The sequence below is a fragment of the Topomyia yanbarensis genome, chromosome 2 (genome assembly GCF_030247195.1).
Source record: "Topomyia yanbarensis strain Yona2022 chromosome 2, ASM3024719v1, whole genome shotgun sequence".
NCBI lineage: Eukaryota > Metazoa > Arthropoda > Insecta > Diptera > Culicidae > Topomyia > Topomyia yanbarensis.
The window spans coordinates 363,022,174-363,036,627 of NC_080671.1; the positions used below are offsets into that span (position 1 = coordinate 363,022,174).

At 37.3% G+C, this 14,454-nt stretch overlaps 1 protein-coding gene across 2 annotated transcripts; it reads left to right on the plus strand.

Moving 5' to 3' along the window:
• Positions 1-479: 479 nt before the first annotated feature.
• Positions 480-13,503, plus strand: LOC131684426 (zinc metalloproteinase nas-14-like). Of its 2 annotated transcripts, XM_058967283.1 has the most exons (7): positions 480-799; positions 11,443-11,538; positions 11,596-11,778; positions 11,835-12,152; positions 12,214-12,356; positions 13,131-13,292; positions 13,374-13,503. In XM_058967283.1, exons 3-6 carry the CDS (start codon positions 11,682-11,684, stop codon positions 13,242-13,244), a joined length of 672 nt encoding a protein of 223 aa, XP_058823266.1. In that variant the 5' UTR covers positions 480-799; positions 11,443-11,538; positions 11,596-11,681; the 3' UTR covers positions 13,245-13,292; positions 13,374-13,503. The 2 variants fall into 2 exon arrangements, with proteins under 2 accessions (XP_058823266.1, XP_058823265.1); XM_058967282.1 differs by lacking the exon at positions 480-799 and having other exon boundaries at positions 10,051-11,538.
• The last annotated feature ends 951 nt before the right edge of the window (positions 13,504-14,454 follow it).

Here is a 14,454-nt window from a genome sequence, read left to right on the forward strand (position 1 = left end):
GGGAAGGAATCAGGTTTGAAACGAAAATAATACTAGTCCCAGTAGCAAGCCCATGAGATTCCCCTCCCTATTCAATATTATTCGGTTGCAGAACCCATTGTATTCGTTCCTAAAGCCATCGGAGTGGCTATGGTCCGAGCGTGGCATCCCTTCAATGATACGTCTTCAATAGGTGCCGTCGAACACACAAAATCAGCCACGAGGTTCCACAGAGACCTCTGAGCACTAGTAGCTGAAACCAGTCGCAAGGTACCAGAGCATGAGCATGATGACCGTGCAATTCGTAGTTGCTACTCCGTGATTGACCAGAACAAGCGATATTGCACAAATAATCAACGAATGGGGCCTGGAAGAAGCTATCCATTCTCAATGTGCACGTTTCGAGAGTTCTATACTCTGCATACTACGGCGCCGGCCACGTCCTTACAGCCATCGGGGAAGGAATGGGGTGTTAGTGCAGCAAACGTTGTGTTGCGGCAGAGCGCACTATTTGTACATCCCCTAGTCAGTGATTTTCATTATCTGTAGACAAGTGAACAAAATAAAAATCTAAGGCAGTCCAGTCCAGCCACCGCCGCTGGCGGTCGGTTGTTCGTCTATATAATTTCAAATTGCTTTGTTCAATATCACAGTCCATCCTGGTGTCGTTGTTTTTGTGTGTTGTTTTTTGTGTGCTGATCGACGATCGATAGATAGGAATGGGTCCTACCGCTACGATCGATCACGTTGTTATGGAGACCGTGTATACCTCTGCATCTCCATGTTTGCCACGGGAAGTACTTTTTGTTAGTAGGATGAGGTAAAGAGTCACACAAATCTGGATTCACCTGGATAAGTGATACTATCTATGCAACTCTCAGAAGTGTTATCATGTGTTTATTGCTCTGGGCGCATTTTAAACGGTATCAAATACGCACTACCGAAATACCTGATTCGACTAGCTTTGTATATCGAATATGCAACCGATAACGCAAATTTTTACACTAATTACTAGAACAAGACTGGAGACAATAAGAACGAAAAGAAAGTAACCTTTTACATGAGTAATCAAGCTAGAATATTTTCATACTCATGAAGAAATATAGCTAACATGACAAGTTGAAAGTATTCGATACAATGAGAACAATTAATTAATTTGATTTCATTAAATTAATTAATGAGACTAAAAGTAAGTCAATGAATATGCCAATAAAACATATGGTCGGTGGAAAGTCAAACCGGACTAAGTGACATTGTATTGAGTAAAGCCATGTCAAGTGATCCTCGAATTTTTCGCAAAATCACCGATTTTCATGAGGTATATTTTATTGTATAGGGATTATGGTGAGTAGCTTTTGGTATAAATATTTCGTTAAAACTCCCTTTTTTCTTTGAGATATTAACCCTTAAATTTTCTTGTATAATAAAATTGTAAATTTTATATCTCAAAAACTACTAAAGATAATTGAATGAATTTTTGTATACTTATAGAATGATATTAACACTATCTCACAAAAATATATCTATTGTATAATTGAGTAAATAACGGTACTTTGCATCTATTTAAAAATTTCAATTGCATTTTTTCTTGTGTTCTTCACGCTAAAAATTTTCAGGAAGTATGTCAAATTACGCAGCAATCCTTCACCTTCAAAAATCTGTATTGATAATTTTTCATTTTTGTTCCTATCCAAAGTTATGGATGATTTAGTAACGGTGTGTTCCTTCAACGCATGGCCCACTTTAATGCAACCCGCGAACACTTACATATTGGCAACGCCGTACGTCGCGACGTTCTAATGCGCATCGCGTTGGAAGTGTGCATCGCATGACTAACAGAAGCTACATCTCTCGATTGCTGCAAAAGAACAAGCTTTTCTATAGGGATTAACGAAGATGAATGTTTACCGGATATTTTGAGATCATTTTATATTTTTTTGACCGAAGTGCACAACAAAAATCCTAGTAGTTTAATAAATACTTTCTTATTATAATTTATCGTTACAATTAAACTGTATCGCAAATAACCGAAAATTAACTTATGTAATGAGTTTATGTTATTGCTATCTTCAAAGACACTTTTGTAAGTCAAAGTACGTCTATGTTTTATTCAAATTCATTATTTGTCTACAATATTATACAGGAAAGTGGAACAACTTATGACAACAGTACTTTACTTCACATGTTTTTGTTTACTGAATGATCTTACTTATGTCGTTTTTGCTTGAGGCAGAAACTAACTCAGTTTCAGACCTAACTGCCGTTAAAGCGTTTGTTTGATGCCATTTTCGAACCTAGGTTATGCGCCACTGAGGAACCATTCATGAATTACGTAACGCTTTTAGGGGGAGGGGGTACAACAAGTTGTGACATGTTGTGACATAGGGGGGAGTTAGCTAGATCGTTACGTAACATGTTTTCACCGAAGAAGAAAAAAAATTCTAGGAATTTGTTGCGTAATAGGAGAGGGGGAGTGGAGAAATTTGTAACAACATGGGGGGAGGCAGAGTCAATTTTGGGCAATTTTTGAGTTACGTAATTTATGAATGGTCACTGAACTGAAAACCGAGTTGGGTTCCAACCTGAAAAATATTTCGGGTTCGCTCACACTACCGCTGTTTTGCGAGAACCCAACTCAGTTCCATTAAAAAGGTTTGTTTGAAGCAACTAACCCGGGTTAGCGTCTAGGTTCTCAATCGAAAACGACATTATAAACAACAATGCGAGCAAACATACCGTGCTACCACTCAGACAGAACCAACTAACAAAAAAGTGGTGAAATATGTCACTTTGCAAAAAATCGTATCCATGCAGGTTCAAACATGTCCACTGCTCAATAACTCAATAAAAAATATAATAACGCTAAAAAGTATGCAAATCACTCGAAAAGCATTTACTCTCAATAATCCGTAAAGAAAAGCTTGTCTTTTTACTCTAATATCAGAGATGGAAATTTTGGACATGAGATACACTTTTTCAAAGCGATGCGCATCAGGACGTGGCGACGTGCGGCGTTGCCAATATGTAAGTGTTCGCGGGCTGCATCAAAGTGGATCATATGTTGAAGGAACACACCGTTACAAAATCATCCATAACTTTCGATAGGAACAAAAATGAAAAATTATCAATACAGATTTTTGAAGGTGAAGAATTGCTGCGTAATTCGATGTACTTCCTGAAAATTTTTAGCGCGAAGAACACAAGAAAAAATGCAATTGAAATTTTTGAACACAAGAAAAAATGCAATTGAAAATTTAAATAGAACGTTATTTACTCAATTATACAATAGATATATTTTTGTGAGATAGTGTTAATATCATTCTATAAGTGTACAAAAATACATTCAATTATCTTCAGTAGTTTTTGAGATATAAAATTTACAATTTTATTATACAAGAAAGTTTAAGGGTTAATATCTCAAAGAAAAAAGGGAGTTTTAACGAAATATTTATACCAAAAGCTATTCACCATAATCCCTATACAATAAAATATACCTCATGAAAATCGGTGATTTTGCGAAAAATTCGAGGATCACTTGACATGGCTTTACTCATTGAAAAACGAGTTTAAAGCTTGAATCGCTGCATCATTTATATTATAATTTGAAATTAATTTTTGCTATAATTATTGCTTATTGTAACATATTTCAAATCAGCTAAAATCGAATGTAGCTGAAGAAATTCTTTATCCAGTACTATGAATATCTAATTTTTTAAGGTTTTGCGACTTAGTGCAGTCTGACCCAACACCGACCATATATTTTTCGTGCTGATATAACTGCTGCGTATTGGTAAACACCCTCTGATTCTTCTCACGATCTGCCAATTCTCAACCCCAAACATATGAATCAAGAGTCATCATTTCACTCAGACAAGACCATGCGTATATCCCACGCACATTAAATACCCCGTGGATTAGTTTCCTAGTTGGTCAAATAAACACTAAACAAACAAAGAAATTAGTTTGATCAGTTCAAAGAAATGTCAGCTCGATTAGCATCAACCGGCGGAGTTCCCTTACAATGCCATCAAATCAAAGACCATTTAAAATAATATACGACAAAATATCTGCAATTCTGAATATAATATAATAAAACCTACTTAATGATTTGCAATAAAATAAGATCAGGGAAATTAGTTGCATAACCAAGATAGTTCATTTTCAAAAATAACACTGTTGATGAATCACCTTATAAAATAGATCATAAGGGATGCGGATGAAAATAGCTGACCATCGCCTGAAATCAGTCACAAGGTGCCAGAGTACTCGACGGCCTGTTGCCGGAAAGCAGCCGTTAGAAATAGTAGTCATAGCCTATCAGCGTGCCCGCCAGAAAGTGGCATCGCTGGTCACATCGGACCCAGCCACCCAACAGCGTTCGCCGTCTGGCCTTGTACACACCTACACTCACACACAAAATTGTAAGTTACAATACAACAAGCATAAGCATAAGCATAAGCATAAGAGATCGCCCGTAGTTGCTACTTCGTTATTGACCAGAACCAAATTAGGTTGCAAAATGTTCATTGGAACAACATGCTTGGGAATAACATGATGAGCCACATTGTACAATCTATTCTGATCCCTGCATGCTGATCAATACCGACGCCGGCCACGTCCGAATGCAGATCTTCTGGGAAAGGAAGGAATGTTAGTCCGATACATGTTGCTACTAGAGACCGAGGAATCCTCTGCATCTCCGCATGTATCACGGGAATGGGAGAGTTGTTAGTAAGTGTGCCAGTAGCGTTATCATGTAATAATTGCTCTGGGCAGCCGGCTACCGAGAATGTGGGAAATTTATCATTTGTTGCATTAATACGATTAGCAAAATAAGCAACTTGAACTCCGGAAAGCCGGTTATAGGGAGCACTGCTTATATTTCTTAATAATATTCAATCACGCGACGATTTTTTTCGTGGTTTCTATCGCGAAGTTGGTGTTCTAGGATTCGCTCCATGCAAGCGATGCGACCTGTACATAGTTCATTAGGTAGTAGTTTAGTAAGTTTTCGAGAACACGATCGCTCGAAAAAGAAGATCTTGTTTAGTTTTTGGTTCTTTTTAAACACTGGGTAGCCAGCTACCGAGAGTATCCTATGTTTTCTAAACAAAAGCAATTTCAACTCCACACAGCCGATCGTGGGAGTATTGCCTAGAAAAGCTAATCTTATCTGCATAATAGACCGGATCACTATTTATAACGACATTATTTAGACTAATTTCGCTATACCTTCTCCACAATATATTTTTTGGGTTGCAAACTACCGAGTGATAACACGTTATACACACAAAGAGTTATGATAGCTCGAGATGTTATAAATCAACGAAAGTATTTCCTATTTCTAATATCGGATTGTTTGCGAAATACACGTATACGAACGATTATATCGAACATTAAATGGAAATACAGAGGCTCGTTAACCTGATGCACGGGCTTGCCACCAATAACGGAACTTGAAATTAGATTCATTAAAACAGACGCGGCGAATTTTCAGTACGTATTGACCCGCGATCATCGATACTAGTCAAATTAAAGTCTTATTGGAGCTGATTTCCCAATAACTATTTATTTGGACGGTATTGTTTTCTCCGCTAGATCTGTTCGCACCCTCTCATTCTGCTACTATTGGCAGAAGGCTGATAGCACCCAGTCGTCGCCGGTCTAAGGACCAAATGCCATTAATAAACTTAGACTCGCGTGGAGGCATGAGATAGAATTGAAAGCTGAATGAACATGACAGCAAAACACTTATTCTTCGTGCTGACATAACTGAAGGTAATTACTTACCGGTCCCCGATTCCTCTCGCGAATTGTCAATTCTCAAACCTTATACATGATTGAAGTCATCATTCTACTCAAATAAGGCAATGTGTTTTCCCTAAGCACATTGAATGCTCTTTGGATCAGTTCCCCCGTTGGTAAAACAAACCCTAAAGATACATAGAAATTAGTTTGCTCAGTCCAAAGAAAAGTTTGCCGACCGGCAGATACGTGTTCCCGAATATTAAAGAATCAAAACCTCTCCTCATACCCAATAAAATAAGAAAGTAAAAAAAAAACAGTTGAATATCCAAGGCGACTCATTTCCAAAGATAGCACCGCCTATGAAACCCCCAATAAAACATAGGTGACAAGGGACGCGGACGAAATTAGCTAAGCTGGAGTGGCTGGTTTGCCACCTATTTTTCGGGCGAAGAATTTTGGGGCGACACCTGGTAGTCGCTAGTCGCTGGTGAAACGCCAATTATTTGAATATGCTAATTTTTATTATTGCCGTATCTTTTTTCACTTTTCGGATTGAATTTTTTTCTCTGAAAATCCATTTTTCACTGTTTTTAGAATATACACTGTGTTTCTAGATGTTTTCTGTGCACTTTTATTGTCCTTGCATCGGGAATCGACGGCCCGTAATGCGAGGAAAAGATATTTTTTCATTTGCCGGAATTCGATTTTCACAAACTGTCACCACTCGCGTCACTCAAAAATATGCCGAAAATGCTTTTATAAGCCACTTAACTTTGTATAATCGTTAAATTGCACCCTTATTGACACTTTCTATAACCGGGAGGCAGTAAACTGCGCCGAAAATAATAAAAATAAATTAACCGACTCGAAGGGAGCTCTACAAGAGTCAACCGCTCGCGACGAAGATACACACTCGAATCCAAAATTGTAAGTTACAATACAACATTGAAAAAAGTGAAAATACCGTATTTGTCGTTTTGATTGGGATAGGGTGACATAGAGTCCACCCTGAGGCCTCCGGGCGTCAAACTCGAGCTAGCCAAGAAAAGAGGCCTTCGGAGCCCACCCCAAACGGTCACCGTGGCTTGACTAGGGACTAGGGGCGATATAAACCGTGACCCCTCTGGTCCGGTAGGTAGCAACATAACTTTTTGAGTCGAACAAGCCGCTTGGTATGCTGCTAATATGAGTGAGTTTCTTTTATCTACGACCTTATCCAAGTCACGTGGAGATGCAATCATCCGAAGATACCCCTGAACCTAGTCACTCTTCGTAGAGGTCCCAGTTCGTAGATTTGGGATTACGATATGGGACGATATCTAGCGAGACGTTTAAATGATCAAAGACGATGTACTTATAATCAAAAAACGACGGTTCGAGCTCGTTTGGTACGAGCCAGTTTGCCAACTCATGCATAATGCTGTCCGAGCAGAGAGTTACATCTAACACCTTTTCTCTGCCAGCTTGTGCAAATGTTGAGCGATTTCCTACATTAAGTATGTGCAGATTTGTACTGCTTGACCTTCCGGAAGTCGCGCTAGTGCATTGAGTGCACGCTGCTCTGAAAATCTAGCGAAATCGTCTTAGTGCACCAGCGGCTGCTCGTTCAGTGGACCATTTGCGCAACTTCGTCTGCGACGTGCCTCTCAAATGGATATCTGAGCTGCCCCAAATTATGTGGCATTTGCATCACCGCCGATTATGAGAGAAAATCCATTTCTGCCACAGTATGATACAACTCTTTTGAAATCATCAGAAGGTGATGGTTCCTTATGCGGCAAATATGCCGAACAATAGATGTATTTCTTCGTTATGTTAGTAACAGTCATATTGACTGTGACAGCACAAATATCGCGAGTTGTGAGGTCGGATATAAGACATGCGTCAATAGCACTATTCGCAAGTATTTGTCATGCCATTTTTATTAAAAACTCTGAAGACGGGGTTAAGTAGCTTTCCAACATAGAAGTTTTGTTTACGGAATATGGTTCTTGAACCTAAGCTATAGCTATAGCTATACTCTAATCACACGCGACCACAGCACTACACATTTCTTCACCAGCACTTGTTGTACAGCAGATAGAAGATACGAAACACGTTGGCTTATAATCGCCTATAGCGAACTCCGAAATGGGTATTAGGGACATAACCACCATTTTAAGCCCGCGAATGGCGAAGAAACAAGCGTCCACTGTGGCGCTGAACACAGTAACACGACACTTCGTGCGCGACTGGCCTTTTTTTTTAATTCTGCCAGCAATTCTGTCTTCGGTACGGAGAAACACCTTGGCTTGAGGACTCCTGTTTTCAGTCGCCTCTTACGACATGGGAGCAAGAACCCAGTGGATCAATTCTTGGTTGAGAAACTTCAACCTGCCGGATGCCACACGGCCTCTAGGCTGGTTTTATTCGGTGAAAGATAATAGACTGTTATCAATCTCCTAGTGAACTTTCTGTCACAGTTTACGTTGCAGCAATGGTTGCGGCCGGCCTTAACTGCGACTAAGACCATAGTGACTATTTACGAAGAACGCTACTAGATTTATTTTCTTAGCGAATGCTTAGCAATGGCTTTGTTAGGAAAATCTCTCTGTCAGAATGTTCGAGGTTTACTTTCCACCCTACAATAGAGAAACATAAAAAACATTGAATAGCCATGATTTGAGAAGAAATCTGAATATAACCTGCAATCGACTACTTGATATTTCACATTTTGATTATTCTAACTTGATAAACAGACTACTATTAAGGGGGGGGGGTGAATAAGGGTTTCAGCGTCCTCAAAAACTCAAAGGGTTAGGTATTTTGAACATAGAATATGTAAGCAAAGTTTGAAAGAAATCGGTTAAGTAGTTTTTGATTGGCAAATCATGTTTTTTTCCAGAGACGTTCTACAAAAAGCTTCATCACCGAATCGTTTGTCGATATTTTTGCATAGAAAAATTACAGCATGTTATTGAAATGATGCACTATAATATACAAAAGATTTGATTAATTTGCTTCACGCAAAGTTCTAAAAAGTTTGCAAAAAAGTGTTTTTTTCACGCTGAAACCCTTAACCGACCCCCCCCCCCTTAAGAGAGAAAATCTAGCTGTGTTCAATATAATTTGGCTCCATTATCTTTTCGACATATTTTGGACACTATTATTTTTTAATTCTAAATATAACTTTATAATTATATTATTAAATCCTTGAAAAACAATTGAATTGTACTCTTAATTTCAATTTGGAAATGCATCTTTTCTCCCGATTCCTTCCTAACTCTCGTGGAATCATGAATCGTTTTCGACCTTAATTTTTTCAACTGTGAATTTTGATTAATTTGAAGTAGAGATAAACTGATGATGCTGAGTCTTAAAGACAACCCAAAGAATGTAATTATCTTCATCAAACCAAATGAATTTGGGAGAATTGGCACTAAAGGAGACAAATATATGAAAAGCGTCCTAAATAAAGAGCGGTCCAAATTACTCTACTTACTCTATTCGTTCTTCTACGTCGTATTTCTATTTCTCTTGATTTCTGTATAAATTCATTGTAAATTTTTCTGCAGTCCGCTTTATAAGACTCTTTCTCAAAATGGATGCTACATAACTTTTATGAGAAAGGAAAACTAGGAAAATGTTCTACTAAACTAAGTCGTAATATTTTTCATTTAAGAGTATTTTATGAATTTTTTGGAATAAAGTTTTTCGAAGTTGGTATTTCTATAGTGTAACGCTATTGCGACTTTTATGTATACTTCAGTACTTCATATTGTGACAAGTCTCAAAGTTAGCTCAGATGACAAATTTGACATAGTTTGGACAGATTTTGACCCACGCTCACTTCAATTGACGTTTTTTGCCATTGGAACTAATGAAAGATTTTGGGAAAAATACATTAAATGCTAGAACTTTCGACTAGCCTTTAGAAAATTACAGTTTATGCATTTAAAGGAAGCAGCATTTGAATGATCCGTTTCTTGAAAAATGCGGAATACGGAAGTTAGGGTTTTGCGATATTTTGTTGCTAAAATCACCTCTTTTTAATATCATTTCTGCTGTATGCTGTAAATCATTCATTTTTTGCAGTTTTTCATATATTTAGTATCCGTTGAGATTGGATGGATCCCTGATCAGAGGTAAAACGTTTTTTGTCAAATATGGCGTTTGATGGAATTCAATACGTCTTGGTATATATGCGCTTCTATTGGAAGTACCGTTGTTCTACCTTTAACATTCTTTTTGGTGAAATTCCTTTAAGAATGCATGCAATTTTTACTACGTAAATGCGAAAATCATCCCATTTTCATTTGTCGAAACCATTGAAAATATGAAAAATGAAAGAAAAAAACATACAACTTTATTACTCGTTACACTTTTATTCCACTTTTTCAATTAACTGCGGAAGAACATTTTTGAAAGTACAATTATAGAATATAGTTACATTTCGTAGGAGTTTAGGGCTATGCCAATAACCGGAGGAATGATAACATTTTTACCTTGTATCGAAAGTATTTTCCCTAAAAGGTACGGTATTGTATAAACACAAAAATTGCAAAAGTTGTTTTTTCACAAACCTAGAATGATGAATCTGTTAAAGTAAAATTTCTTATAAATAAGAACAACATTTTATTATGTATGGTGATACAAAATAAATTAATTATTTTTTAACACTATTTTTAAAAATACATCAGTTTTACCGCATAACCGCGCGTTGCGGTAAGCGGTGCGGTTTTAATATTTTTGGCGGTTGTGGTGCGGACAATCCATTTACCGCCCACATCCGCACCGCAACGAACCCTACTCAGGAGACATTATGACAAAAAGAAATAGGCTTGAAGGATAAAAAGCAACAGCAGTGTTTTCCTCGACATCCCTGGACGCCAGGACAGTCTGTTTAAAACCAGGACAACCTACTATTAGATCGGATGATTGGAACTTGAGTTACAGCAATTTATTGGCCGTACTTTTTAAATCATATGTCGGTACGTAATATTCGAAGCAAACACATTTCATGCAACGATGTTCACGAAAATACAATAGTTGTGTAGTACGAAAATTACTATTTTCACTGTAGGCAAACTCTTTTTATTAATTGAAACGTATTTTTTAGGCAAAACATTGCAATTAATTGAAAATTGTTTTACGAAATAGTTATTGTAATCAGTAACAAAATTTTAAAAGTGTTGCTGAATCGTTGGGTTTCCTCTGGAGACATTGTTTGCGATGAAAACAATATTACAATGTAAGCTTCATTGTCTAAAAAGAATTTCAATGATTAGTGTGTTAAGAAATGCCATATCATATTGTATGGTGGATACACTCTATTTCTTCTGCAAAGTTTGTGTTCTGCGACCCAACATCTACTAAACAAATGTAGGTTTGCTATAAAATTAGCAGTATTTATGACCGGGTTCCTTAAAGATTGGGTCCATTATGCTTCGCCCAGTTTTACTCTGCTTCTCACTATCTACACAAAACTACTGTCCTGATAGAAATCAGAAATTAGTTTTCAATATTCAATATCACATATCTAGAAGGTAAGTATCCTTTCATAAGAACCATTCGTGCGAAAAATATTCAGCTGCCAGATGTGGGTTCTGTAATTAAAATTGTCATTGAATCGAATCCATTGTTTTGAAATATGCTATATAAGCAAACCACTTTAAGTATCCTTCAGTTAGAGAAATATGATCGACTTAAGCTTATTGGTGGCACTCGCTGCTTTAGTTTCCTGTGGACTAGCAGCGGATTTTAGGATTCCAATCCACCGGAACCATCGTCGTGGAGAACGCAATTTTGCTACGAAGCCATCTCTGGAAGTTGGTATGTATTGAATAATTCAGTCAGTGTTGCGATATTGTCGATTCAAACATTTTGCAGGAGAACGATTGCGGCATTATAACCGCAGAGTGAACAAAACCTTTGCTTTCGAGCAGGGTATCGGATATTACTATCAGTTTGATATTATGCTGAAACCGGATGTCGAGCAGAATGCAATACTGCCATATGATAATAACCGGTGGCCAAATGCAATTGTACCGTACGTGATTGCTAGCACATTTAGTAAGTGCATTAGATGAAGAATATGTGATTATTACTAATTTTTAATGGGTTTTCAGATGATGCTGAGCGTTTAATGATTGAAGAAACGATGAGTCATTATGCATCTTTAACATGTGTTCGATTTAAGAAACGTACTACAGAGCGTATCTTCCTTAAGATCGACTACACAGCAAGTGGATGTTGGTCTTACGTAGGAAGAAGTCCGAACAACGCCTATAACCTAGTAAACCTACAAACACCGGGTTGTATGACCACTGGTACAGTTGCTCATGAGTTAATGCACGCTCTTGGATTCTACCATGAAATGTCCCGACCAGACCGCGATGACTATATACAAATTAACATTAGTGCTCTGGTACGGGAGTACCAAACAGGTTCGTTTCGAAGGGATTAGTTTGTAGTTGTTGCTTACAATAAATTCGTTCTTTATTCTAGAATCATTCTACAACGCTAACTTTGCTAAGTACGCGAACGAACAAGTCGAGCTGTATAATATTCCCTACAACTACGGTAGTGTGATGCACTATTCAAAGTATGCAGGGGCGGCAAGTCTTGACAGCCCAGTTATGATGCCTACAGTAAGTTTATCGATTTGATTTCGTTTATTAATAATGTTCACTAGGCGTTCTTAGTGGAGAAAAATTTTTGGCAAAAAAAAATTCTCCATTGAGGAGAAAATTATTTTAAAACACATTTACGCGTAAAGGGCAGAAAACCGATAACTAAATTAGTTATGGAATTTTGCGTTTTGACTTCGCGTCATCAGAATCCGACACTAACTTAGTGACAGGACTAAGCTAGCACCGGATTGACGCTAGCTTCTAAAACGAAAACAGTATTTGTGTTTTTGAATGAACCCCTAGTCCTACGTGATGTCCTGCAAAAAGGAGTTTTGATTTAGTTGATGAGAATTGATGAAATCGAGACAAGGTTTGGCTTAGCAAGCCATGCTATTCTGTCACAATGTTAGTGTCGGATTCTGAACGAGACGAAGTCGAAACGGAAAATTTCGTAACTAAGTTAGTTACAGATGTTATGCCTTTAACGTGCAAATGTGGTTCAGAACATTTTTCTGCTTTGTGAAGAAAAATAAAAGTTTTTGCCTACATTTTTCTCCACTAAGGAGAAATATAGTTTCGACTTCATCAATTCTCATTAGCTTTACCAGAGCTCCTTTTCTTGTGGAACGTCACGCTGGACTAAGAGGTTTGCACAGAAACACAAATAGTGTTTTCGTTTTTGGGGCTAGCGTCAATCCGGTGCTAACTTAGTCCTGTCATTAAGCTATTGCGAGAATCTGAAACGTTGAATTCCATATTTAAATTTAATAATATTGATTTAATCATTGATAGCCTAACCGAGGCTGGACTGCTGACTTCGGCAACGAACATGGGTTATCTGCCGTTGACGTCCGGGCAATTAAATGTATGTATTGCAACGCACCGTGCCAAAGAAGTAATCTGTAACCGTGCTGGATTTTCACCATAAGACAAAATTGGCTGAGATCAGGAAGTGTATGTTCTTATTATTTGTTCATTTATTAATTTGTTAGTATATGACAACATTAGTAAATTAGCAAACTTTATTGATTTCAGACAACTGCTGCCATTATTACTATTACAACTACTACTGCCAACAAAATCTCAACTACCACAAAACCACAGTGCCAAAAAAACCACATGTGTGTGGTATTATCTTCTGTAAACATTAAAATTTTACTGCATCTGAAACATTTAGTTTTATTTTTCGCTCACTATCCTGGCTTCCGTTGGTTCGTTGTATTATTAAATGAATGAGTTTTAGTTGGACCTCCGATGGTCGAAATAAAAAACCTATTTTAATCTACCCAATGGTATGATTGAGCCGTTCTCTCTTTTTCATACTTTGATTTCATGGCTTGTTATTTTCAATACAAATTAAACAATATCTGGAGTTATTATTACACTTACCATCTACCGTCATTTTGAAAGAATCAATTTGTTCCATCCGCCTGTATCATTATTATCATCATAAGATGTTTTTTTTCAAAAGATGAGATGGTTTTTTGCCTGATGGAGACATATCCTAAAAGAAGATCCACTCCTTTGGGCTTTTCCCTACTCCACGAAAATATAAACGAAATATAAAGTACAAAATAACAAGCATTGAACGTTTAAACTAGTCCCACAAGTTACCTAACTACAGTGTTAACACATATTTATAAACTCCCGATTAATATGGTATTGAACAAAATACGTGCAACAAATACCGAAATTTATGGAAAAGCGTCAGTAAACTTCATCGTTTTTGAATCGAAACAAAGAAAAGTTCCAAAATCGATGGTTTAGCACACCAAGAAATTTATTGTGAAAAATGTATTTTTTCGTTGGGCAAAACAAGTGCAACTTTTAGTTTTCTCTTGATTCTTTTTGTCAAACTGCACAAAAACAAGCGGAAAAGATTGCCCTTCATAACAAAAGTGTTGTACAGTTGCTATTCTACCAACACTATGCTAATATCACACAAAATTCCTTGAAAACTTAGCCTTAGATTCAGATTTAGAGGAAATGATCGATTACTGCTTAAGGAAAGTTATCATAATTATTATTTATGACAAATACGGGGTGGAAAACCGAGCATATCACGTCTATGTTGCGATTGTATTCAACGGGAGATTTTTTTTTTCGGATCATGCCC

What these genes read in the sequence shown, in the direction of transcription:
- LOC131684426 (XM_058967282.1), top strand. Translation starts at nt 11,403, where the DNA reads ATGATCGACTTAAGCTTATTGGTGGCACTCGCTGCTTTAGTTTCCTGT. An exon ending in CGTGATTGCTAGCACATTTA is followed by an intron (nt 11,779 to 11,834) that starts GTAAGTGCATTA and finishes ATGGGTTTTCAG; the next exon opens with ATGATGCTGAGCGTTTAATG. An exon ending in GCCCAGTTATGATGCCTACA is followed by an intron (nt 12,357 to 13,130) that starts GTAAGTTTATCG and finishes AATCATTGATAG; the next exon opens with CCTAACCGAGGCTGGACTGC.